General features: G+C 58.0%; 8 protein-coding genes across 8 annotated transcripts; 4 read left to right on the top strand and 4 right to left on the bottom strand.

The window, feature by feature from the left end:
- Positions 1-731: 731 nt before the first annotated feature.
- On the top strand, positions 732-3,017 carry PLICBS_002700 (succinate dehydrogenase flavoprotein subunit; the record flags this gene model as incomplete). Its single annotated transcript, XM_018322401.1, has 6 exons — positions 732-776; positions 871-925; positions 985-1,058; positions 1,126-1,454; positions 1,512-2,735; positions 2,798-3,017. The coding sequence occupies 6 exons, from the start codon at positions 732-734 to the stop codon at positions 3,015-3,017; spliced, it is 1,947 nt and encodes a 648-aa protein (XP_018179881.1).
- Positions 3,018-3,532: 515 nt separating this feature from the next.
- PLICBS_002699 (uncharacterized protein) lies at positions 3,533-4,870 on the bottom strand (the record flags this gene model as incomplete). Its single annotated transcript, XM_018322400.1, has 2 exons — positions 3,533-4,650; positions 4,753-4,870. The coding sequence occupies 2 exons, from the start codon at positions 4,868-4,870 to the stop codon at positions 3,533-3,535; spliced, it is 1,236 nt and encodes a 411-aa protein (XP_018179880.1).
- A 4,340-nt stretch (positions 4,871-9,210) lies between these two features.
- Positions 9,211-10,501, top strand: PLICBS_002698 (subtilisin-like serine protease; the record flags this gene model as incomplete). Its single annotated transcript, XM_018322399.1, has 3 exons — positions 9,211-9,489; positions 9,551-10,249; positions 10,307-10,501. 3 exons carry the CDS (start codon positions 9,211-9,213, stop codon positions 10,499-10,501), a joined length of 1,173 nt encoding a protein of 390 aa, XP_018179879.1.
- A 260-nt stretch (positions 10,502-10,761) lies between these two features.
- On the bottom strand, positions 10,762-12,436 carry PLICBS_002697 (uncharacterized protein; the record flags this gene model as incomplete). The annotated part of the gene is made up of 5 exons (XM_018322398.2): positions 10,762-11,030; positions 11,097-11,308; positions 11,359-11,780; positions 11,833-12,321; positions 12,371-12,436. 5 exons carry the CDS (start codon positions 12,434-12,436, stop codon positions 10,762-10,764), a joined length of 1,458 nt encoding a protein of 485 aa, XP_018179878.2.
- Positions 12,437-13,141: 705 nt separating this feature from the next.
- Positions 13,142-13,635, top strand: PLICBS_002696 (uncharacterized protein; the record flags this gene model as incomplete). Its single annotated transcript, XM_018322397.1, has 3 exons — positions 13,142-13,207; positions 13,299-13,409; positions 13,468-13,635. The coding sequence occupies 3 exons, from the start codon at positions 13,142-13,144 to the stop codon at positions 13,633-13,635; spliced, it is 345 nt and encodes a 114-aa protein (XP_018179877.1).
- A 1,330-nt stretch (positions 13,636-14,965) lies between these two features.
- Positions 14,966-15,643, top strand: PLICBS_002695 (uncharacterized protein; the record flags this gene model as incomplete). Its single annotated transcript, XM_018322396.1, has 1 exon — positions 14,966-15,643. One exon carries the CDS (start codon positions 14,966-14,968, stop codon positions 15,641-15,643), a length of 678 nt encoding a protein of 225 aa, XP_018179876.1.
- A 559-nt stretch (positions 15,644-16,202) lies between these two features.
- Positions 16,203-17,609, bottom strand: PLICBS_002694 (uncharacterized protein; the record flags this gene model as incomplete). Its single annotated transcript, XM_018322395.2, has 2 exons — positions 16,203-16,947; positions 17,047-17,609. 2 exons carry the CDS (start codon positions 17,607-17,609, stop codon positions 16,203-16,205), a joined length of 1,308 nt encoding a protein of 435 aa, XP_018179875.1.
- A 785-nt stretch (positions 17,610-18,394) lies between these two features.
- Positions 18,395-25,683, bottom strand: PLICBS_002693 (uncharacterized protein; the record flags this gene model as incomplete). The annotated part of the gene is made up of 8 exons (XM_065600073.1): positions 18,395-18,846; positions 18,898-19,267; positions 19,323-19,852; positions 19,979-20,543; positions 22,256-23,483; positions 23,537-25,353; positions 25,412-25,545; positions 25,620-25,683. 8 exons carry the CDS (start codon positions 25,681-25,683, stop codon positions 18,395-18,397), a joined length of 5,160 nt encoding a protein of 1,719 aa, XP_065456145.1.
- Between the last annotated feature and the right edge of the window lie 277 nt (positions 25,684-25,960).

Raw genomic sequence — 25,960 nt, 5'->3', positions numbered from 1 at the left:
ACAATAAGATAGGGCGGCATAGACAGCAGCGGGCTGACAACGAAGGTTGGGTAGAGGGGCGGGTTGAGGATAGATGTAAGCGAGCCATACAATGTTGAAGTCCGCGTTGAAGCAAACCCATACTTCGTAGGCGCTTCCTTGCACCGGGTCCAGGCGTTTAGTCTATGACATGCTCGTTTTGTGGCAACACGGTAATGGGGCGCCAGCTTCGGGATGGTGTTGTGGGGCGACTGGTTGGGAGCCGGAGCCAGCACCTTTCCATGTGACGGCGACGGAAACGTGTGCTGAGCGCAGTCCCGCCGTGCTGTTGGTCGCCCGAGATTGTCGCTTGTGCCAGCTGGAATAGAGGCAGTCGACCGACGCAGGATTGAACAGAAATGTGCACGCCACGTCGTAGATGAGACGATCCTGCGCTTGATTCTCTCAGGGCTTTCCATCAGCGCCTGCAGCGTTGCAGAATCACGGGAGCTGCACAGGCGCCTGCAGCGCTGTGAGGCGGACCTAGTAGGCTATTGCATGGGCGAGGGCTTATATTGGCTGCGCGCTGATTGGCTGGATGAACCGAGGAGCCGAGCAGCAACTCGTCCCGACGGAGACCCAGTGCAGACAAACGTTGCCGCGAGAACATCGTCCGCATCATCGTACGACGCCTCAACCCCGACACTAATCCATTCGTCACGCGCAGCACCGTTGCGGATGCAGCTTGGTGGTCTCCTGGACTCCTGTTGACGATGGCTTCTTCCATGGCTCTGAGGAAATTGGCCTCTGGCTCTGCTGTGCGTCGCTCGCTCTCCCTCCCGACCACGTCTTCCTCGCGACCTCGGGTGTCCCTTGTCGCGCGACCACATTGGCTGACCCGCGTCCTTGCAGTTTTCGCGGCTGGCGAGAAACCAGGCCAGGGCCTTTTCGACGACACGACCCGTCGGTTAGTACATGCCACGTCTTTCGGCGCGCGCCCGCAAGCTAACCCGAGGACGATTGCAGCACGAGTTATCTCGAACGGCCCGCTGAGGGCAAAGGAGGCCTCGCCTTTCGTGAGCAACAAGTACCCCGTCATTGTACGTCACGGTCTTCCTTCTTGATACGATCCCGACTTCTCGCAAGCCCAAACTGACCGCTTTTCAGGACCACGAGTACGATGCACTCGTCGTCGGTGCCGGTGGCTCCGGTCTGCGGGCCGCCTTTGGTCTTGCCGAGGCAGGCTTCAACACCGCCTGTATCTCCAAGCTCTTCCCTACCCGAAGCCACACAGTCGCCGCGCAGGGTGGCATCAACGCTGCCCTTGGCAACATGCACGAGGATGACTGGAGATGGCACATGTACGACACTGTCAAGGGCTCCGACTGGCTTGGCGACCAGGACGCCATTCACTACATGACCCGCGAGGCCCCTGCGTCCATTATCGAGCTTGAGCACTACGGCTGCCCTTTCTCGCGAACCGAGGAAGGCAAGATGTGAGTTCGCCACGACTCAACGATTCAATTGACTGCCCGATGGCTAATTGCTTGCAGCTACCAGCGTGCTTTCGGTGGTCAGTCCCAAAAGTACGGCAAGGGTGGTCAGGCCTACCGATGCTGCGCTGCCGCCGATCGAACCGGCCACGCTCTCCTTCACACGCTCTACGGCCAGTCGCTCCGACACAACACCAACTACTTCATCGAATACTTTGCCCTGGACCTGATCATGCAAGACGGTGAGTGCCGAGGTGTCCTCGCCTACAACCAGGAGGACGGCACTCTCCACCGATTCCTCGCCAACCACACCGTCTTGGCCACTGGCGGCTATGGCCGTGCCTACTTCAGCTGCACGTCCGCCCACACCTGCACTGGTGACGGTATGGCCATGGTTGCCCGTGCTGGTCTCCCCAACCAGGATCTTGAGTTCGTCCAGTTCCACCCCACTGGTATCTACGGAGCCGGCTGCCTGATCACTGAGGGTGCACGTGGTGAGGGTGGCTATCTGCTGAACTCGGAGGGTGAGCGCTTCATGGAGCGTTATGCCCCGACTGCCAAGGATCTGGCCTCCCGAGATGTCGTTTCCCGTTCCATGACCATGGAGATCCGCGATGGACGTGGTGTCGGTGCTGAGAAGGACCACATCTTCCTGCAGCTGAGCCACCTGCCTGCTGAGATCCTCGCTGAGCGCCTGCCCGGTATCTCAGAGACCGCTGGCATTTTCGCCGGTGTCGATGTCCGAAAGCAGCCCATCCCCGTTCTCCCTACCGTCCACTACAACATGGGTGGCATTCCCACTCGCTACACTGGCGAGGTTATCACTGTCGATGAGAAGGGCAATGACAAGGTTGTGCCTGGCCTGTTCGCCTGCGGTGAAGCCGCTTGTGTCTCTGTTCACGGTGCTAACCGCCTGGGCGCCAACTCTCTCCTGGACCTGGTCGTCTTCGGCCGCGCCGTCTCCCACACCATCCGCGACAACTTCACTCCTGGCACCAAGCTGAAGCCCCTCGCTGCTGACGCCGGCGCTGAGCACATTGAGGTTCTGGACAAGGTCCGCACTTCGGAGGGTCCCAAGAGCACGGCTGAGATCCGCCTGGCCATGCAGAAGGCCATGCAGACGGATGTCAGCGTCTTCCGTACCCAGGAGAGCTTGGACGAGGGTGTCCGCAAGATGGTCGACATCGATGCCCAGTTCCACGATGTCGGTATCAAGGACCGCAGCATGATCTGGAACTCGGACCTGGTTGAGACGCTCGAGCTCCGCAACCTGTTGACTTGCGCGTAAGTTTCCTATTTCCGGTTGCTGAGATGGAATGGTGAAACTGACACATGAATTTTTTCAGCGTTCAAACCGCCACTGCCGCCGCCGCCCGCAAGGAGTCTCGTGGTGCGCACGCCCGCGAGGACTTCCCTGACCGTGACGACGAGAACTGGATGAAGCACACGCTCAGCTTCCAGAAGAAGCCGCACGAGAAGGTGGACCTGTCTTACCGCAAGGTCATCGCCACCACTCTGGACGAGAACGAGTGCAAGCCGGTGCCCCCCTTCAAGCGTGTATACTAAATGGGTAAGCCAAAGGGCGTGTGGGGAGTGTCTGACTCCGGATGCTTCAGACCGGGTCTGCAAAAAAGATAAAACATGACGGCGCGTCTCCTTTGTTGTAAGACATGCGATATCCGGGACTGGTAGAGGGTTGGAGGAGTCATTTGATTGAGGAGCCGTGATGGGTGCCGAGTGCATCCTTGGCCGTGTATGGCGTGGATGTGTACACGTGTATTTGAGCATGGGAGGAGCTGAGTTACTGTAGCAATCTGAAAAGACAAAGAATACAACAAAGACACGCCGTGACTGTTTTGACCCCCAGCAGATGAAGCTGCCGCCAGGACACGATGCGAGCAGACTACGCGTCGGCGGGCCTGGCGGTGCTATTTTGATGCTTCGTGGCTTCAGTTGTTGACCCGAAGACAAATATCGTCGTTGGTTTGCGGAGTTGAAAATGCTATGATACGAGATTTAGACGCCAAATGAAACCCGCTGTCCAGTCCATTCCCCCCCAAACGCCACGAATTACCTGCTTATCAGCTGTCGTCAGGCATCGGCGTAAGCTGGGCCTTGATGTTGGTCAGTTGCCTGGCGTAGAACCGTTCCTTATTCTCCAATGCAACGACGCGCTCCTGAAGTTGGGCGATGCGGTCGTCCTTTTGCTTCAGTGCGGCGCGAGCCGAATCTCTGCCCAGCAGGAGGCCCTTTGTCCGGCGGGCCGAGGTAATGAGCTTGTCCTGCACCGACTGGAGGATGGCCGGGTCTGTATTGCTGCCGCGAAGGAGATCCATAATCTCGTCTGCGGGATCGTGAGCGGGGTCGGCTGGGCTGCTCGACGGCGTTGACTGCTGAAGGCCGACCCTTGACGTCGAGGGAGTCTTTGCGGGTGTGGGAATGCCAGACACGAGCGACTCCGGCTGCTCAAACGAGACCGACTTTTGGCGCTGCTTGTTGGGCCCTGTGAAGAGAGTGCGGGCGACAGACGGCGTGTGCAAACCATGTCCCGCGTCGACAGCCCGATCGTGGCTTGGGGTGGCAAAGATGTTGCCCGTATGTTGTCGGACCTTTTCAGCACTGCGGTCAGCCATGTCCGCTAGCTGACGCTCGTCGTCCGAGTCTAGGTCGCTGAAGAGCTCTGCATCGCCACCGCCGCCCCGCGACTCGAGGGCGCTTCTCTTCCGTTTGGAAGGTGTGGGACATGGCGTCTCCATGCCCAGCGTGTGTGAGCTGCTAGGCGGAGTAGCCTCTGCATCCTCGCCGCCCGGATGCCGAGAACTTTGGGAGCTTCCTGAGACGGGAACCTTGCCGGTACCACTGCCGCTGGCCTGCCCTGCACCTCTGTCTGTGATGGCCTCTTCGCCTCCCGGGTGCTGGCTGGCCGTGAGCTGGACCCCAAACGATGTCAACGGCCGCTGGGTTAAGCTCGGGGCTCTTGGCTTTGGTGGAGGCTGATCCTTGGGCTCCCCTACGGCGGCCGAGACGGCGGCGCCGTGGGTACCCGATGGAAGCCCCTCCTCTCGGAGAGTGGCCTCGTCCCTCCAGAGGAAGAAGTCGCAGAATGGGTAGGTTGAGCAGGTCCAGAACAACTTGCCCTTGTTAGGCGTGTCCTTCTTCACCTCTCGCAGGGCGGCTTGCTTGCGCGGCTCACAGTTGCCTGCACCTGGTCAGCCATCGTGATCTCGCCCGTCGTTGGAAGGCTTGGCTGCCCAGCCGTTGCGCTTAAACTATCGTATGGCGTTCAAGACGGTGAACTTACACCACCAATGACCGTCTTCCCACAGGCCATTGAGACGCTTCTTTGCGGAGCCGGGCGTCTCGGTCGTGCCGCGCCTGTCTCGTCGGGGAGTCCTGGACAATGCCGCCGCTGCGACCATGGCTCCGGGCCAATGTGATGATGAGTGATAACGTCCAAGACGGGGTGGTAGTCCTGCCGGGTAGAGTTTAGGCTTGGGAGCGCCGGATGACGTTGGGGATGGTGGAGGTGGAAAGTGGAGAGCGATGGGCGCGGCAGGAGCCGCTAACGCGGTGGCTGGGGGCGCGCTGGAGACAATGGGGCTGCTTCATCAAGGCTGTCTGCACTCTGCACCAGCCGCCGTGGGGTGCTGCATCGAGACCGGGATGCGGCTGAAAGGGGAAAATGAGCATCCCTGCGTTTTCCAGCGCGCACTTCCATCTCGTACCGACCGAGCGGGCGACGGGGTCGTGGTCGATGGGCGATGGACACTCTGACCCTGACCACAACGTGGTGATCGCCTCTGAGGATCAACGTTCTCGCAATGTTCCGGAGTTTCATTATGCGATCGACGAACGGGAGCGGCTGCGGCTGCGACCCTGAAGAGTGCAACGCCATTGCGTTCCGTCTTGCACACCGGTGTCGCGACAAGGCGCTGCGAGCCAGACGGGACGAACAGCGGCGCTGGAAGCCAGGCCATCGCTTGTGGCGTGGCTCGGCAATCTGACGGGGAGAAGGGCTCTCCGAGGCTGGACGTGAGTCCAGGCAGGCCATCCGCACGCATCTGCCGTTCCATTGGCGCCGAAGTCTCCAGGCACAAGCGCTTGCTCGTGCCCTAACCTCGGAATGGTAGGAGGGTCGCAAGCTCGTGGCTCTGTTTGCGCCGCCTCCCTACGGCCGCGTCTCCTGGACATTTATCTCCGGATTAGACGATTCGACGCTGTATCGCTTGGCGGCACGGTCCCCGGCCGAGAGCAACTCTGTCTTGCGTCTCCGCGACTGTTGGCTCACCCGCGAAGGCCAACAACCCTTGCGGCTATTTCGCCAATACTGGAGTACCAGCAGCCTGCGTAACCTTGACGACTCCACCTTGTTCTTTGATATCGTCCAAGACGCAATCTCTTCAAGCTTTGGCGCGATGAACTCCTGGAGAGTCCGAATGGCCGCCAAGCAGGGCTGTGCTCCAACGATCCGTACGACTTTCCCCAAGTGATTGTGGGATGAAGCCCACATGCATCCAAGACTTTGATCGAATGTCCCGCCCCCCTGTCTCTTCTCCGTGGACAGCTGAGCGGATAAGCCCGCGGATTCACATGGATGTCTCGGGGGACAAGGCTATAGCTGGCTGCTCCGGGCACACTTTCCTCGACTTGCGGTGTCGGTGGTGGTGAGATCATGAGATCATGAGACCTCTAGGTTTGACCTTTTGTCGCGTCAGCTTCAGCTTCCTTCTGATGACGGCGGCGAGGCCAGGCTCGCGTCCGACAACTCACATTGCATAGACCAAGAGCTCTCGGCCAGCGGGCCAGCGGACCATTGCATCGAGTTGCCTGAACGGGGAGATAAGACATGTGGGAATCGACGCACGCTTCCTGCACTCCGCATTTCTCTATTTCGAGATGCAAGGCTGGCTGCGGGCACATAGTATGTACATGCTTACTTGGACACATATGGCCTGGGCTAGGGACGGGGGCAGCCTCATACGGGTCCGGCACATTGCCAAGTTCAAGGGGCTTCTGACAAAGGGCTAGGGGGCGTCATCCGCCAACTGGGCCGATGGGGCAGGAGGTTCCAACGCGGCCGCCAAGGTGCGCAGATTGTTGTCGTCGCCGGGGAGGGCATCGCCTCTGATGACACCCGCATCGTCATCGAACGACGGCAGTCCTCCGTCGCTAGCGTCAAGCCACAACATCCAATCTGCACGGAGTTCTGCCCCTTGGCGACTCCTGTCCGCCTGGCGACCTCCGAACAATGTAGGTCGGGGACACTCACTCACACTCGTTGGCACAACCCTCAGGCGAACCCCGGAGCGTGAGGGCAGCCCCTTGGTTGGCTGGAGGGAACATGCATACCTTCATGGTTGGGGCCGGCGCGCCGCCCCCAGTCCTCTTTAATCTCTTTCCTCTTTCGACGTCGTCGCCCGTGTTTGTCTGCGTGCATTGGGTCGCGGCAGGCGCAGGGAGATTTCGCCCTCCCAGCCTAAAGGAGGGCAAGGACCAAGGGAAGGCCTTGCCTACCTTGCTGGCCGTCGTCTCGCATGCATCCCATCCCAGATCTCCGGCCGCCGTGCTTGGCCCAGGCTGTCCCCCTTATCTCTGGGAAGGTGTGTGCGTCTCATGAAACGCCTGTTCGTTGACGCCATCCAGATTCCCAGTTGCTGCCCCCGTCTACCCCTCACGACCCTGTCGTACAAACAAGCTTCGAGGCGAGATTCGTGCCGCCGCCCGAGCGGGACATTTCCCGAGCTCGCTCGTTGGGTTGGCATCACGGGCCAGCCCCAGGACGGTGGCTCCCGAGATGCTCCCGATATATCTAGCCAACGGAGCCCCGCCAAGTATGCATAATCAAGGCGGACATGTGCCCGGAGTTCTAAATTTGTGGCCAGAATCCGCCCCTAATATATTTTATTAATAGGCAGCGCAATTGCAATTCTCCGACAGCTGGGCGGCAGAGCGAGCATCCATCGGGCGCGCTCGTCGCCGCCGCCACCCCCCCGTCACGGAGACTGCAAGACTCCACTCCCCACTCCTCCACCATCTTGTTCCCCCGCACGGGACTGCAAGATTAGGAAGGCGCGTGCTCGGCATCGTGGACGGTTACATTATCAGGCGTGGGCTCGCCGTGGCAGCGGCCAATATCGATGCAGCCCCCTCGGCCGAATCATGCTGCCGGGCATGTCAACGCCGACGGCGCCGCGGCGGGCAGCCGCAGCTCTCAGTTCCGGGCCTCGCTTACATGAACACGACCGAGTCCGTCAAGCCGCCAACCTGTTTCGCCGCCACCGCCGACGTGGGCGCCTTAACGCTCTGAGGCAGTTGACTCTTGTAGACTACATGTAAGCTTGGGCCCCCGAGCGGCAGTGACCAAGCCGCCGATGATCATGCCAGATCTGGACGGGAAAGCGGGCAAGGCAACCACAGGGTCCTGGCTTCACGGGCTCGGGGCCCATGTCTGGCGGTTGCCGGTAAACAACGTTACCAGTGCTGAACATCATACGGCATCAACCATGGTTCGCGAGTAGCTGTTTGTCTCTTGAAGCTCAGCGTGCGCCCGCATGAGGCAACAGAGGCGGTAGTACAGCTGAGATATGTTGAATATTCAGTACTCGGCGAGCCCGGTCCCGTTGCGGTCGAGATTAGTACCACAAGGGCTTCGAACCGCGTTGGCGTCGTAGTCCGTCGTAGACTCTTCAACGGGGCCTAGATCCGGGACAACGTCCGTTGCCAACCACCTCCGACCAACTGGTGGGGAATCCCCAGGTAGCAGTGGTAGTGTTGCGACAGCGTCACATTGTCGCGACTGGGCCTTCCGTGAAGATTCGAAAGCCTGACGCCGAGTAGAATCAAGACAGTCGCCCCCCCACGCGCTGCCGTCACACCGGCCATGACGGGCACGAAGACAAAAACGAGAGCGCCAAGGATATTGAAGCCGACAAATCCGCGTCGGCCTCACAAGCGTTGCAACACGCCACCGCCTAATCGCGCCGTGCAATACTCGCGAGTCACCCGTCACCACACCCAGGTTGTTGAGACGTTGACCTTTCCTTGGCCCTGGCGCTCGAAGACACACACCCTCCACCCGTACAGTCTGTCCAACACACGGGCTCGAGTACCTGCTGTGCCATGTTTTGCCACGCTCTGCTTTAGGTACCTACCTTGCCAAGTAGCTCCTACCTGACTTCCATCGTCCGTATGCTCCAGCTCCCGTCGCCCTAGACCCCTGGAAAAGGGCCGCCAGCAGGGTCGTGACGAATGAGCATGCTTTCTGGTCTCGCCCCAGCTTCGCGACGACGTCTTGGGCGTCGAACTAGAATCTATACAGAAGTTGCAAAGACGGACGCCCTCCGTGCGCAAGTGCCGCCTTGCGCTTGGTATCATTCGCTCTCCTCCACACCCGCTGTACAGTACAGAACAGTACCACTTGACTCCATCTCAATATGCCTCAAGCGTCGCCTCTTGCTCTCGCCTCCCGACATCATCTGATTACAGAGCTGCCACTTTTGGAAGGTGACGATGGCCTTGTTCAACCTCAAGTCTCGGCTGGCGTGGAGTAACAGCGCATGTCGTCGTACCCAATATCATCGACATTGACCTCGACTTGGGATATAAATATGGACAGTCGAACCCGCCATGAATCGGTCTTTTTGTTGCTCACCACCACTCAAGCACTCTTCGGTCCTCTCTCCTCTGGTCGTCGGTCTCAAAACAGTTCTCCTGCTCCCCGTCTTGATACATCAACTCGTCGTTGACGCACACCTTCACAATGAAGCTGTCTCTTCTCTTCGCTATCCTTCCCGCCGTCCTGGCCGCTCCCGCCGTGAAGCGCGATGAGCCTGCTCCCCTCCTGACGCCCCGCGGCGCCAGCCAGCTCATCAATGGCAAGTACATTGTCAAGTTCAAGGACGGCATGTCCATCGCCTCTGTCGACAAGACTGTCAGCGCTCTGTCCTCGAAGGCCGACCGCGTCTACAACCACATTTTCCGAGGCTTCGCCGGCAACCTGAATGCCAACGACCTCAAGACCCTGCGCGACCACCCTGATGTGAGTCCTATTCTCATTCTGACTCCAGCGCCGATGCAGGCCAGTGCTGACAGCTCCCCAGGTCGAGTACATTGAGCAGGATGCCATAATCACCATCAACGCGTACACTCAGCAGCCCGGCGCCCCCTGGGGTCTCGGACGCATCTCTCACCGCAGCAAGGGTAGCACCACATACGAGTATGATACCAGCGGCGGCAGTGGCACCTGCGCCTATGTCATCGACACTGGCGTCGAGGCTTCGCACCCCGAGTTCGAGGGCCGCGCCAGCCAGATCAAGAGCTTCATCAGCGGCCAGAACACCGACGGCAACGGCCATGGCACTCACTGCGCCGGCACCATCGGCTCCAAGACGTACGGTGTTGCCAAGAAGACCAAGATCTACGGTGTCAAGGTCCTCGACAACTCGGGCTCCGGCTCATACTCCGGCATCATCTCCGGTATGGACTTTGCCGTTCAGGACTCCAAGACGCGCAGCTGCCCCAAGGGTGTCGTCGCCAACATGTCTCTGGGCGGTGGAAAGGCTCAGTCCGTCAACGACGGTGCCGCTGCCATGATCAGGGCCGGCGTCTTCCTCGCCGTCGCCGCTGGCAACGACAACGCTAACGCCGCCAACTACTCCCCTGCCTCTGAGCCGACTGTTTGCACCGTCGGCGCCACCACCTCTTCTGATGCGCGATCTTCGTTCTCCAACTACGGCAGTCTCGTCGACATCTTCGCCCCGGGTAGCAACATTCTGTCCACCTGGATCGGTGGCACTACCGTAAGTACCTGGTATCCCATGCTCCAGGAGCTTTTCGACTGACTTGAAAAATCTTAGAACACCATCTCTGGTACTTCCATGGCCACTCCCCACATTGTTGGTCTCGGTGCCTACCTCGCCGGTCTGGAGGGTTTCCCCGGCGCCCAGGCACTCTGCAAGCGCATCCAGACCCTTTCTACTAAGAACGTCCTCACCGGCATCCCCAGCGGCACTGTCAACTACCTCGCCTTCAACGGCAACCCCAGCGGCTAAATGCTACAAGAATGAGGACTCCTCGACGACCTTTATGCCAGCCATGACCTTTTTGGAGCATATCAACAGCGGCGAGATCCTCTTGGGACAAAGGTAAATATGTGGCATTGAAGCTGCGCTCCTGTCATATACTCCGCGCAAGGAAGAGTAAAAAGTGGACATGTCTTTTAAATAGCACCAATACATATCTTATGAGGCCTCGAATGCTTGTCTTTTACTCGTCTCTTTGACACCCCACTATCAATGGTTTCCTGGCTCACTCAGCTCAGCTTGAAGCCGCCTCCAACACGCTTTTGAAAGATCTCCTCCGGATCATACGCAGCGCGGACTTTGAGAAGAAACTCAACATTCTTATGGCCGTACGACGCCAGAGGAGCTTGGTAGGGAGCTGCGTAATTGAGGTACTGGAATGCTTGGAGCTGATTCTTCGTCTTTGCGCACGCCTCTACGCGAGAGAGAGCTTGCTTTGCTCTGTTTTGGACGGCTTGCCTGGACGAGGAATTGGGCCAGAGCGCGGACAAGAGAAGGACTGCGAATAGTGCCGAATTAGAGGGGGATTTTATGACTCAAATATTGGTCAAAATGAAAAGCATACCGAAGCCTTTGTCGCTGGATTCAATACCGAGAACGTTGTCGCCATTGCTCTGGGGACGTGATAGCATAGCGCCGGCGAGCGGTTCGAGCGCGACGTCCCAAACGACACCTCCTTGAGGATTGAACGAGTAAAGTGTCTCGTTGAGGACCTCGAATATGTCGACCAATAGAGAAGTCGACGCCTTGAATGTTGCGGTTGCAAAGAGCCAGTTCCTGGCCCTGTAAGCGGGAGGACTCCCTGGTCCACTATCAATCTGACTTACAACGGAGGTGTTGGAGCCTCATCGGCCAACGTGGACAAGGATGTAATAGCGCTACTGTTGGAGAGGCTGGGAATTGACAGCAGATTGGAGAACACTGGAGGGTTGAGGACAGGTTTGGTATAAACGGCGGACGTAGACATTATCCAGCGACCGGATGTCGAGTTGTAGAGCAGGCCCATCACGAGTGAAGTGTAGGGGTCAAAGGGAACAGTATTGGCGATGTCGGTGAATGCCGAAAAGACCGCTTCCCGTTGAGAGATGTCATGAACAAGGCTGGTAGAGGAGATGTTCCCCTGCGGAAACGTAGCGAGATCGAAGCGTGTTACGATGCCGAAATTGTTGGCGCCGCCCTTGAGGGCACGGAACAGGTCGGGATGAGACGTGCGATTGGCGTTGACGAGACTACCATCTGCGACAACGATCTGCGTGCCAGTGAGCATCATGTGCTGTTGAATCAATCAAACGGTCTGTTACCTCGAAGTTCACCACGTTATCGCATGCCCAGCCGACGCGCGTGGTGAAGTGCGAGATGCCGCCTCCAAGCAGGAGGCCGCCAACGCCGACGTTGCCGTTTCGCCCACCCGCGACCTCTACGCCTAGCGGATCAAGGTGGCGGTATACGTCGAGCCAGGAAGCTCCCGCACCGACCTTGGCCACTGAATGGTCGCTGCTTGTCTCGATGGACGCGAGACTCGTCATATCCAGAGTGACACCGCCATCGACGTTGGCAAAGCCCGCCGCAGGGCTGTGACCTTGGCCCTTGATGGCGAATTTGCAGTCTGGTGTGGACTTGATGACTTTGATTGCTCTGGAGACGCCCTGGGCGCTGGTGGGACGAACGATGCATGCCGGCTTGAGATCGGACTCTTGGAGGGACCAGTATGAGGCCTCGGTGGCATCGTACTGCGACGAGCCCGGGAAGTTGACGACGGCCTGCCCAATAGCCTGGCTCAATTCGCGACACTGGGAGTTGTTAGTCAGAATGGTGACTGTTGTGAGGCGTAATACATACGCAATCTGTAGCCAGTGTCGCTCTAATGCTCAACGCCGAGATGGCGAGCCTCCGTGATGGCCTCATGATCCCTCGTAGTAACAGAACTGCACTGGGCGATGTAGCACACACTTGCGAATGAAAGCAGGCGCAAGTCTGATGAGACATTCGGAGCGCTCGCTGGTACATACGTATATATGTCCATACTGCTTCGTCTTCCTGCGGCGGCAACTCGGCACCGCCAATTATGCTAGTCGAGTTCTGGAGTCGGGCCGTTCCCATTGAGTCCCTGTCGCTGCTTACACCCTGCTCGGTTCGGCCACGCAACTACGTGGGGATGATGCTATTCAACAAGCACTAGCGAACACCGACCGTCTGTGTGTGAGCTAGGACAGGGAATCTTACCTGCTCGACGCAATTGGCCAATTGACGAGGAGACGCTCAATATGGTTATCCGGGGTTCTGACATGCCTCCACACTACAACATCTCCGGCGTTGTAAGTGCGCTCCAAGCCAGGACGATTCGATCGTGAATGCTTTCTGTTTGCTTCGCGACGCGGCGAGCGGCAGTTGCATTCACAGAGCGCCATCCGTAGTCGGGCAGCAACGGTCTGCATGAGTGACTCCTGCAGGTCCAATGTGGCTTACAAAGAAGGATTCGTGCCCCTCACCTTGCCTCTGTGGCCTGTTCCATCCGACTTTCTACTTCATCAAGCCCACCAATCTGGTCCTCGACACGCGAGTAATTCCTTTTTGTGTCGTTCCCAGCGCACCCAAAACGCTTCATCCATCATGAGTGTCAAGCACATCGTCCAGTTCCAATTCAAGGCAGCCGCCAGCCCAGAGGCCGTCAAGGAGGTTAGCACTTGCGAGTCCAGGGCCCGATTTCGGACCGCTGCATCACCACTTGAATAGAGAAGCTGGCCGCTGACACTTTGCTCTCTTGCAGTGCGTCTCTGAGATGCTTGGCCTGAAGCATAAGTGTCTCCATCCGACCACGAAGACCCAGTATATCAAGTCCTCTGTTGGTGGCAAGGACATGTCGATCGAGGGTCTCCAGGTACGTTGCTACTTGCGAGTGTTCCGCTCCAGCAGACACAATGCTGACGAACACCAAGCATGGAATCACGCATGCCTTCATTGTCGAGTTTGACTCGGTTGCGGACAGAGATTATTACGTCAAGGACGATCCGGAACATATTAAATTTGTGCAGACCTACGTCACCTCGCCGGACAGCGTCCTTGAGAAGGGTCAGGTCATCGACTTCGTCCCTGGCGAGTTCTGATCCGCTACAAGCCACATGAAGGCAGCTATCGCCGGTGTACGAAGTAGACTTAGGAAGGCCGTTATGGGACAAAGTCAGTTGTCGTATCGGCGTGAGAGACAGGGGAGTGTTCAATGCTGGATGTTGATTTCTCATCAGGCCATTCGTGCCCAGCGTAAGATGTGACAGCAGACCGAACGCTATCCTTTCCACAGATCGCTCCTCCCAGAATACGAGGGAATTGCAAGTGAATCTCAGGACCCTGAGGCAACGTAGAATCCAGCGGGACATAGTACCAGAACGTGATATGAGGCGATGGTGAAGGTAATGGGCTCGGGATACAGGTAGGGCGCAAATCGCTCTTCAACATAGCATCGCACCTAAGCAGTCGTATCAGCATGCGCACCCTGTACCTTATTTAGGGCTATGGTGGATGGCTGCCAGCAGACGAAGCAAACTGAGGATGCATGGCGCGGTGCCTGCAAGGCTGGTGTGGCGTTCGACGCAACAGACCTGCCCCCAAAAAAGTGGCGGCATAAATATCCCGGCGGCAACAACGCTGTACAGCGAACTGACTGCTGAGGGTTTGTGTTCCGTCCCCGTGCGAAACCAAGCGCCAACGAGTGGACCGGCGGCTGATACAGTGGTTGAGTTAATACCTGCGACTGGAAATGGGAAAGGATGAACCCCTGGGTCTAGTGCCTGGAAGAGCCACCTCCACGTGACAGCGCGTTCCTCCTTTCCCTTCTTCAACTGCTGCTTCATCACCAGATCAAGCCCGAGCCTGCCTTGGTCTCTCGTTGCGCCTCCCCACCATTGGTCATTCGTTTTTATTTCGTTTCGTCGCCAACACCCCATTCGCGCGGCTGACCACGTGAAGAAGCACTGCAAAAAGCACGCAGCTTTCTCACGTGCACGACGTCACAACCCCCATCACGCGCACTCGCACCCAGGCGCTCTCTCGAATCATCAACGGGCCCCCCTCCCCCAATGGCCTCTCGCATGTCCGTCCCGTGGCGCCTGGCCACACGCACAATTGCCCGGCCAGCGCGCTGTTCGGCCCCCTCGACCTCCGTCCCCCGGGTCGCCCTTCGCCAACAAACACAACGCCGCCTCTACTCGTCCGAACCGCCGCGCAGCAGCTCTGGTGGAAGCAGCAGAATCAAGTTTTGGCCGTTTTTGGGAATCATCGCCCTCGGATCCGCCGGCTACGTCGCTTTGGTGAATCGCCGCAAGGGTTAGTACCCGCGCCGTGGCACGGGCTTCGCGCAAGGGCTTCGCGCAATCACACTTGGCGATCCTGCAAGCATGGCCTCTGCAATTCAAACAAGCTGACAACCCACCCGCAGAGATGCCTCCCGCAGTTGATGCCCCGAAACCTGCCGCCGGGCAACTGCCCGCGCCCGCCAAGTCCACGCCGGCCTTCTCTCCTGACGACGTGACCGTCATCTTCGTCCTCGGCGGCCCCGGCGCTGGCAAGGGCACGCAGTGCGCCAACCTTGTCTCCAAGCATGGCTTCACCCACCTCTCGGCCGGCGACCTGCTCCGCGCCGAGCAGGAGCGCCCCGGCTCGCAGTTCGGCGATCTCATCCGCGACTACATTAAGAATGGGCTCATCGTCCCCATGGAGGTCACGGTCCAGCTGCTTGAGAATGCCATGACGGACGCGCTGGCTAAGAGCGGTTCCAGCAAGGGACGATTCCTCATCGACGGTTTCCCCCGCAAGATGGACCAGGCGCACAAGTTTGAGGAAGCCGTCTGCCCCGCCAAGCTGGTTCTCTTCTACGACTGCCCTGAGGACGTTATGGAGAAGCGCCTGCTCGAGCGCGGAAAGACCAGCGGCCGTTCCGACGACAACGCTGAGAGCATCCGCAAGCGCTTCCGCACGTTTATCGAGACGAGTATGCCCGTCGTGGACTACTACGAGAAGGAGGGCAAGGTCATCAAGGTTGATGCCACTGCCGCTCCCGACAAGGTTTTTGTCAACACCGAGAAGCGACTCACGGAGCGACTGGGCTCCAACTTTTGAGAGAATCCGGGACCCTCTCAAAGAGGACACGGCTGCCATATGGCATTCTTCTTATCCGGTCGGACCGGGAGTCTCATTAGCACCATATTTGGGTTAGAAGGGATGTAAACTTATCATAGACGGAGAGGGCTTTGCGGTCTCGGCTTGTAATAGGTCTCAATGGTCGGAGGTGCTCATTTATACCTGGCTTTTCGTGCCTTCTTCTAGATCCGCAATGTAGTATTACATACGCCGCGAGTTCTGCAACGTAGCCTGGCGGTGACCGGCCTCGAAGGGTATACTCATGCACCATCACCGAATGCTGGGCTGTGTCTGTCATTTTGATTGATTCTATTTACCGAGAAGCTTGTCCTCCCTGATGCTGGAAAATAGAAACGGATGCTAAACCGGCTACGCCATTCGCAAAAAGGTTCCCCCGTCCTCGTCAGATACTGGAGACGTGTCCCAAGCCGACGATGTAGTAACACAAAAAAATCGGTATCTCTCAAGATACCCCCAAGCCGAGTGTGCGCATCCTCTTCGTTCCGTTGCCTTTTGTAGCCGTCATCAAGAAATCTCTTTAGTCATCATTGTCTGTCCGCTCCCGCTGCTGCGACTGCTGCCCCTGCTGTCGTCGCCCGCCCTGGCCGACGCCGGCGTTGTTCATCTTCCGCTCCAACTCCTGCATCTCGCGCTCCTTCTGTGACTTTGCGTTGGCCTGCTCCTGGCGCAAGACACCCAGGACGTTCTGAAGGGTCGCCCTCCAGTGGTCTACGCGGGTGGCCAGCTCCTGATACTGCTTCTGGCCGAACACGCGGTACGTGACCTTGTGGACGAGGAACATGTTGCGCTTCTGCGACAGCTTTCCCTCGACGAGGCCAGCTCGGATCACATCAATCGCCCACATCTCAATGTCCTCCTCGGGAATCTGGAGCGCCTTGACAATCTTGGCGTATTCGATCTCGCGGCTGGGGGTGGCGGCTGCCAGGCTGGCGAACGTGAGGAGGCGCATCTTTCGGTGAAGCTTCTCGTGGTCCAGCTTCTGCTGCTCAACCCAGCCCTCGTGCTCTTCGTTGAAGTCGTTGTAGTCCTCAAGGTCTTGCTCGGCGAAGATATCGAGAAGTTGGGAGTAAACGGGGTGGGAGTCGCTGAGGGCCTGCACGCTGGGGATGGCGCGGAGATCTTGGAAGAGGAAGTGGGTGTTCGAAAGAATGGCCGTCTTGAGAGCCCGGAGGGATAATCTTTGAGCATCCTCGGAGCCAACCTCCTCCTTGTCGTCGGCATCAAAGGTTCGGAGGGCCTTGAGGATGAACTCGTAGCTGGTCCTGGTCGAAAGGGTCAGCAAGCCGCGCGCCAATCTATAGGCACTACTGTCTGCTCAAGGATGGAAGCAGCATAGTGACGATGCTTCAGTTGGGACTCACTCTTCCTCTTCGGCCTCCAGAGCAATGTCCGCGACCTCCTCGTACAGTTTCCGCTCAATCTCCTCACCGCAGCCCCATGAGTCTATCCACTCCGGAAGCTTGTCGAGGTATGGTCGCAGGTTATCGAACATGCTATGGGCTTTCAAGAACTTGAGAATCTCCATAAACACGCGCGCACGGATCGGGTCCTCCTGGTCGAGCAGGTTGAAGACAGTCGTGAGCGCATTGAGAGACAGAGCCGCGCCGTGGACAGGCGAGTTGCCGAGCGGCTTGGCAAAGTTGCTGCAGAGCGTCGGCAGGTGCTTCTTGGGGTCGGCGGACTGAAGAACAAGGTGGATCATCAGATTCGTCGCGGCGGTGTACTCCTTCTCGGGCACGGTGTTGAGCGCCTGAGAGGCAGCGACCAGCTTGGAAAGAACCTCCTCCTTAGGGGAAGACTCCTTGGCCAGAAGCTGCTTCGCGTCCTCGGCCTTCAGGTAGTCCGCCATCTCCTTGGCGAGCTCCTCAAAGGAGCCATCGACAAAGAGCAGCTGGGGCTGCCCATTGCTCTTGGTGGCAGGCATGATGGGCCTCGAGTGCGATCGTTTTCCCGTACGTCGATCGGTCGGTCGGTCTCGCAACGCTGCTTCGTGGATTTGCGAGTCGGAGAGGCGGGAGGGCAGTCTCGCGATCGTCTGCAGCGGAGGGAGGGGGTGGAACTCGAGTGCGGAAAATCGTGATGTTGAGCGGTTGGCAGGGTCGGCGCCCGAATAGCCCTGTGGTGGGGCGACGAGTGACCGCCCACCCCGCCGATTTTTCTGCCGCCATCAGTGTGTGGGAGCTAAGCGAGAGCGGTGACGCTAGCAATATCATGTGACGGTTCACGTGTAACACTGTGAAGGTGGCGCTCCGGCAACAGCAGTGCGTGCATGTTGCACCGGCCCAACTTGCAAGGGGGTCCGCCAACTGCGATGCCACGCAGGATATGGTTCATGGCATCCATGGAAATTTTATCCTGTGTATATTGCTGCCGATGAGGCCAACCATGTATCCGCTCGGTACAAAGGCTCGCCCCGGACGTGGACAAGCCTCATTGCCCCGTGATTCGTGCTAGTAGCGGCAACTCCACGCCAACCGAGTTGTACGCTTGCCGTCGACGCAACGAAGATTCCCAAAAATAGAATAAGACAGTCGTACCATGAATGCTCAAACCGTTGCGTCCTATGCCCCAATATCTATGTACAGCCGCAGAGCAGAGAAGTGATGAAGATGCAGAGCCCACAAAATATGCTGTGGCGACAGCCGCAGCATTAAAACGATCCCAAGAGATAAGTCGCACTCCCACGGCACATCACAGCCAGCACAGCGCCTATCGACCAGCGTTCTTGCCCTTCTTCTTGCTTTTTGAGGCGGCGCCGTCCCCAACGGGATAAATGCTCGCGCTCTCATCTGGGTAGAGTTGTTGGTCGCCCTTTCCACCCATCTCCATGAACTCACCGGCAGCTCTCTGGCTATCGGGGGCCGTCTCTTTGGCGGCGTTGGTAATTCGGTGCTTGTTCTTCGAGAACACCTTCACGGGCGAGCGGTCGTCCCCTACTGCAACCTGTGCCGTGACCTGCACAGTATTGAGTGAGGCAAGCAGCGTGCGCTCCCGCACGGGTGCCCGGCGATTGACTTCGAGACCAGCAATGCCACCGACCAGACCACCAGTGCTGTCATTAACCCCTGGTGCGCTTTGCGTGAGCCATGGATGTGCTAGGCACTGGTCGATAGTGTACCTCTTTTCGGGGTCCACAACGAGCATCGAGTCGATAAGATCAACTGCCTCGTGTCAGCAACCGGCAGAGCAGCGAATACCGAGGGTCGACTTACGTGCTGGATCTCCAACGGAATCCCAGTATGGAGATGGGTAGTCGAAGCGACCGCTCTTGATTTGTTGTGAGAGAGTAAAGGGGAAGTCTCTCGAGTAGAGCTCGTCCGAGAATGGAGGGAAGCCACAAAGACAGATGTAGAGCACAACGCCCAACGACCACACATCAACCGCTTTCGTGTACTTCCGTTGCTTCGAGTCTGCGAGGATCTCGGGAGCCACGTAGCTCGGTGTGCCGCATAGAGTTGTTGTAAAAGATTCCTCGCCAATGATCTTGGCCAAGCCGAAGTCGGCCAGCTTAACGTGCAGATTCTTGTCGACCATGAGGATATTCTCTGGTTTGATGTCTCGATGGACAATGTTTCGTTCATGCTTGTTGAAATCATCAGCAAACATCGTCTTGGTGAGCGTGCAAGAAAAAACGTACCAGGTATTTGATGCCTTGAAATAGCTGCTTGAACAGCTTGCGCGACTCATCCTCGCTGAGCTTCTGCTTCATGACAATAAAGTTGAACAGCTCGCCTTCTGGTGCAAGCTCTAGCACCAGATACACCCGGTCGCGCTCATTGAATGTGTCCTTGAGGCACAGCACATTCGGGTGGCTGACGCCCATCAAAACGCCAATCTCCTGTTGCAACCCCTCGGTCTTTGATCTGTCCTCCATACCAGGATGCTTCGTAAAGATCTTGACCGCATACCTCTGTCCGCTCGACTTCTCCACACAGAGATAAACTTCGGCGAAATGGCCTTTCCCCAACTTCTCCAGCAATGTGTACTGTTGCAGGAAAGCACTTGTCTGTCGGCTTTGGGGGTACCGAAAGACAAATCTGGCCTTGCCGTGAACCGCGATCTCGTCCTGATCCTCCAACTCGCGACGCTGATTCCGTCCGACGATGGCTTCGTTGACATATGTGCCGTTGCTGGACAGATCCTCAACGATTGCCACAGTGTCCGTGCCTTTGTTTTCAGTGAATAGCAAGCAATGTCGATTGGAAACGACGCCTTCGCTGACAACAATGTCTAAACAACGGTTCATTAGTCGCTGCAGGGGAGAAGCTGATCCTGGGTTCCATATATGCTCACCACACTCTGGATGCCGGCCTATCAAGTATCCTCCGGACGCGACTCCTTTTACTTTTGTTCGCTCGTAGGCCTCCTCTTCTTTGATCGCCGCTGGCCTGTCGTCCTTGGCCGATCCTTCGCCATTGGCAGCCGCTGCAATGGAGTCTGGCAGCGGGCAAGCGCTCCGCTTCTTCAAAACCAGCGGCTTGTCGCCATACTTGGGGTCGAGGGGAACGAGATATCCCCAAACACCCTCCTTGGCCTCATCCTCAACTTCGTCGGAGAGGGCTGGATGACGATCGACGTATTGGCTGAGAGGTTGAGTGTCCTGAGGCGGCGAGGAGAGGGCCTGACTCTGACCCCATGCCTCGTCTGTTTTCCGCGGCGTCACATTTTCCGTCCTGACACCCGGCGGCGTCGCTGTCGGCTCCTTGTCTAACTCATCGGATGGGTCGTTTGCGACGTGCGTCACGGGCGTGGGGAGGTGCTGCTTATTCACGACGGGTGTCTTGTCCTGGGCGGCCTGGGACAAACGGTCGGAGCGGCGCGGTTTCTTGGACTCGGTTCCGTCCTCGGGAAGCGAGCCCTGCTTCAGACGTACGGTGGTGAGCGGCGGATACTCGAGCGTACGCGCAGGGGCCGGAGCATGAACAGGATCGGAAACTCACGAGCGGCCGTTTCAATTGGCTCTTCTCATTACGAGGTGCCATCGCCTCTTTGACCACAGGCGAAGGCAAGCCTTGCGGGTTGGCGGGATGAAGGCACGGTTTTCGTTTCACGGAGATTGACGGACGACTGCACGAAGGAATCGATGATGATGCTGCCTGGTGTGCACAAGTCACAGAAGCGGGCGGGAGCGGGTGGAGGAGGGAAGGGCCGGGAATGCAAGGCAGCGTGGGCTCTGGGGCGACGGCGACTGCTTGGACTGTCTGCTTCCCCGTGCCTGTCAGCCTCTCTTTTGCGGGTCGCCTTTAGCGTGCCGTTCGATTCGGTTCCAGGTGAAGAGATGGGGGGAGGAGGAGCACAAGGTCGAGCACTGGGCCACAGCTGAGCAACGATTTTTGTGGGGAGCTGGGGGCGAAGCAGAGTCACGGCGCAAGGCAGCCGACCCTGCAGGGGTCGGCGGACGCGTGCACGCCGGGGGCAGCTGAGCATATGAGCCGGTGTGAATGACCTCGCTGCTGCTACTGCGGCGCAAAACACCCCCAATTCCACGGCGATTCGATGGCCACGAGCATCGCGATCGGCGGCCACTCCACGGTTCTCGTCCCTTGCAGCAGACGTTGCCGGCGTCCGCCCCGTCAAGAAGTATTTGAGCGTGGATGGCATACCATCTTTCCAACCCGGGTTGGCTCGCGGGTCCTTCACGCGCGATCTCGACAGCATGCAGCGATGACTCCGCGGCGGTGAAAGCATCACCTGACATGGCCACGCTTCCTCTCCCACGGCTACCTGCCAGTCATTTCTGTTGGTCAGCCCCTTTCTTGCCACCCATTTCTTGCGTGCGTTCCAGAGTCCTGTGCGCTTCGCGAGCAGCCCTCTTGGGTCCATCTCTTGAAATGTAGCGATGTGTGAAAGCAACTCGGCGCCCGCTGCACATGACTTCCCGAAAGTAACAGTGCAAGGACCACCGCAGGAGACCATCTTCCAACACATCATGCACACCAAAGCGACACGTCTGCTTGTCGATCGTGCCCACAGCAATCCCTCACGTCCTCCTTTCTTCGTCAGCCGCGATCAGCACGCCACGCCCAGGTACAAGCTGCCAGCAAAGTGCCGTGCTCAATGTTCCCGGTCTCATTACCATTAGAGCCTAGCTATCCATGCTTCACGGCTATTACGATTGCCTTTCCAACTCCCTCAACGCTTCGCGCTCCCCGTGATGGAGTATCTGTGATCATGTCGTCGGCACTAACTAGGGCTCCGGTCAGCCCAGGATCATCACCTGGCATCCGGTTGGGCGCGAACGCTTCGGCCGAAATCCGCAACTCGATGCACAGACATCTACCTGTCTTCCCCGGCGAGTCATGTCAACCTCTGCGCAATCCCAGCCCATCTCTTTCTGAAGAGCAATAGCCATCATCATCATAAGTAGTAGCATGTCTCATTGCCCCCTGCCGTTCCCCAGCTTCTCAGCCGAGGGAGTTCGTATAAGTGGTAACAGAGGGCCAACCCCGCCAGTCGATCCCAGAACCTGGGCTCCTATTTCTCGGGGATCGGTGATTTCGCCAGCCTTCCGCCAGCGCTAACTCGCTTCTGTAGCCGAGCCTCCTTGTCCCGCTGGAGCCTCTCACTCACTCCGTAGCTGGATGGTAGTGATGAGAGGCCATCGCCCATGGAGGCAGTCGGCTTTCCGAGCTTTTGCTCATAGTATTGCTGAGCAAACCGGCCGAGCGGGAATGCCGGCAAAGACGACGGAATTTCTGCCCCGTTCTGCGTGAGGAGCTCTGCGACTGGGAACGGGACAGCTTTCCCTTCCTGCTCCGATGAGCTTGTGCTCGGTGTTGGTGAGGGCGAAGCTGGGTCGGCAGCTGCCAGAGCGAGCCATACAGCGTGCGTCCCTCTCATCTTGTCGACCACGTTCGGATTTGCCTTTAGTGCCAGGGCGTATAGCACCTGTTGGATCTCGTTCTTCTTGATTGCGGCCAGCAGCGTCTCGTCGGGGGTGGCATATCTTGACAGCGTGGGCGAGATGGGTTCGACAAAGGCTCGGTCAACATACTTCGCTGTGATGAAACGGAGGCGCTGCTCGCGAGTTGCTTGTGAGTTGGGTTTCCCAGCCGGGTCCAATTTTGCCTCCCAGACCATGTTCGATACCCTATTACCGATGAGGAGGAGCACCTCGACAATATCGATCGTGAAGGATTTGATGTCGAGCGTGAGCGATCGCACCTTGCTGATATGCGTCCCCAGCGATCGATGGATGCCACTGCACTCAATGCACAGTATAATGCCCAGGTTGATGGAAACCCACTCCACCTTCGACCCCGACCCGCAGTCGGCGCACCAGTTGTTTCCCTGATCGGCGTCGCGAACCATTTGCAACAGTTTGTCTGGGTTTTCGTCGTAACCCGAGCTGGTCGTTCGCACCACGCTAGGTCGCGCGCCGACAGTGATTCTCCGGAAAGGTACGCCGCTGCCGGGGCTCGTGTGGTGGTGTGGAGGGTGTGCGCCGTGGCCGAGCGACTGAGTCTTGCCCGTCAGGACAGAGCCAATGTCCCGCTTGATCGAACTGTCTCCGTGGCTTTTGCCTGGGGTGCCCTTGTCTTGGAGAGCTCGACCCTCCATGGCGCTCTGAAGCGCATTATTTATGGACACGATCCAACTATTCATGTCCTCTTCTGATGTGGCTTGATACACGCGCTTGTAATTCGGCGTAATGACTTCGAAGCAGAAGCGTCGTTCAGCGTTTCTCGCTTCCCGCACGGATGCCATGCGCAAGTCGATGGGATCCATGTGCAGGTCTAGTTTCTGTTTCCAGTTGCTGTATTCCGAAAGTTTACCTTGGTCCAAGACGATCCAGAACCTGTGGTCGTGTGAGTGCCGCACGTTCTCCGCTCCTTTCCGAGTTGTACTTACTTGTGCCACCCCTGCTTGTTCAGGTTCCTGGGGTCCACATGGCCTCCAGGTCTGTTCAGTGCCCAGAGCAAGCCCTCCTTCCTTTGACTCACCGCAGCTTGCGCTGGATCGCGTTCCTCGAGGTCGCGGAACCCCTTGAACTTTGTACCTTGCGCCGGGCTCCCCAACGCGGAGTGGCCCAGGCTGCCGGGCGACCTCGACAGCTCTACTCCATGTCCGATGCTTGGCTGGTTGCCGACCGCGATGGCATTCTTGATCTGCGATCCAGTGCTGTCTGCCCGACCAAGCTCAGAATCCGATGTACTGCCCGCGTTCCCATTCGAGTGGGACGAAACGGGCACCGAGCTCGTCAGGCTCGCTTGCTCGGGCTCCAGGTACGGCGTGTTGCTCTTTTCCAGTACGCGTCTTTTCTCCTCGCGTTCCCGTCGCCGGTATTGATACTCCTTGTCGGTCTCTTGAACCTCAGTCGACAAGGCATCAAGTTGTGGAAGGAAATTCTCGATCTTTTTTGCGGTGGCGAGAAAGCCCTTGGTCTGCGCATCAGCGTATTTGGTGAGATGCGACAAAACCTCCTGCTCTTTTCGTCCACCGTGAAGATCCTGCATGAAACTTGAGTAGTCGAAGCGCTTCAACTCGAAGTTCCGTCGCTTGTTCTGGTATTTGGAATCGCTTTCTGCAAGCTTCTTGGCCTTGACCGAGTCCTGGCGCTGGCCCAGATATCGAGAAACGTATGCATAGTAGTCTTTGCTTTCCTCCTCAAAATCTCGCTTCTTGGATTCGGCCTGCTTGATGTCGAGTTGATACAGCTTGTTTAAGGGCTCGATAATGATCTTTTGTAGGTTGGCGGTGTTCTGTCGTTCATAAGAGACAACTTCGCGCGCGATCTTGTCAAAATAGTGCTCCAGCGCGGGTTGAATGGCGTTTGCATTTGTCGAAGACGCCTCTCGCAAGGCTTCCATGAAAGCGACAAAGGCGTCGTTGGACTCTGTCTGTGATATGTGTGCTTGCTCCGCTCGTTTCAGAACCTTCTTCATCTGTGTTCGCAAGTTACCCGTCTTCTGCTCTAGGGCCTTCAATGTCGCGCGGAAGACAGGCCCATCATCGGTTACGGTCACATCGTCGCCGGGCCGTGGACAAGCCAAGTCCACCTTGACCGGCTCCTTGGCTTGTGCGTTCGGCGTCAAGGAGCTCGCATCATTCGGTGGGAGTAACGGTGAGACTGGTTCTTCGATGTCGACGAGCCCGGTGAGTCTCGAGTCCACTGACTGCGTCGATGCAACGCGGATCTTCGGAGGCGAAGCCAACAGGAACGGCGGGGATGGAGAGCTGGGGTGACTGAGCGGAAATCCAGAGCTCGCTACCCAGTACGAGAAACTTGCTAGAGTGAGGAGACGGTGGCCACGCGAATCGTACTCGACAAAGCTGCACGAGTTCCGCCAACCACCACCCCTTTCTTCCAGCGCCCTAGGTGGCTTCCACTTCCAAGTCCATTCAAAGGAGACCGAGGAGCTACCGCCAGTGCTGTAATCTCCAACCAGGTCGACATTGGCATTCTTGTGCAGGTTGGGGTCGGCGTGGAACTCCCGAGTGACGAGGTTCTCGACTTCCCGTGGAGTGGATGCACAAACGTAGGTAAGTCCGGAGATCTTATTGTCTGCCGACGTGGGCTGGTCGTCAGCCGAGCCGGCAGATTGGCCTGTGGCCTGCGGCTGCGACTGGCGCATCACGAAGGTGAAGGTGAATATCAGCTCGTCGTCGTTGTTGAGTTTAAGGAGGAACGCGGGCGCGCCGTTGGCGCCGTTGGCCGGATCAGGGTCCTAGGTGTCGCCGTCAGCTTCACGGCCCTGCGTTCTGGCCCTCCTCACGCAGACTGACCTGGACGTATTCTATGGGCGATGCGTCGCCGGCCGGCCGAGACACGGACAATCTGCTGGCTGGAAATGCATTGGGAACAATGTTCACAGAGCTGCGCTTCCGCGGGTTTGTGATGACGAGTGAGGATATCGACACTGAAGTGGCGCGCGGCGCTGTGAGCTTCGCTGTCGCGGAGGAAAGGGACAACGGCGCAAGAAGAGCAACGTACATCTGTCTTGGTCTCTGAGATACAAGGCCGCGGCCTCGTCGGGCCTGGAGCTGACATTACCCATGGCGACGAGGGCCTAGCGGCGACGGCGAACGACGATGTGTGCGACGGCGACGGCGGCAGCGACGATGTCGAAGCAGGCTCGCAAGTTGACGACGGATGGGACAGCGCGGGGCTCAAACGATGGGCGGGTCTGGAGAGGCCGTCATCTGGCGCCGAGTGACTTTGGAACCAGGCCACAGGTCGAGCACGCTGAGCAAGGGATGCTTGGCTAGCAATGAGCAAATAAACGGGTAACGTATGCGATGGGGGTTCGTGGACGTCGAGCAGCGTTTGTCGGG

The sequence above is a fragment of the Purpureocillium lilacinum genome (assembly GCF_023168085.1).
Source record: "Purpureocillium lilacinum CBS 284.36 DNA, scaffold_2, whole genome shotgun sequence".
NCBI classification, from domain to species: domain Eukaryota; kingdom Fungi; phylum Ascomycota; class Sordariomycetes; order Hypocreales; family Ophiocordycipitaceae; genus Purpureocillium; species Purpureocillium lilacinum.
Note: the sequence above shows the minus strand (reverse complement) of the source record. Positions and strands in the feature narration are given on the sequence as shown.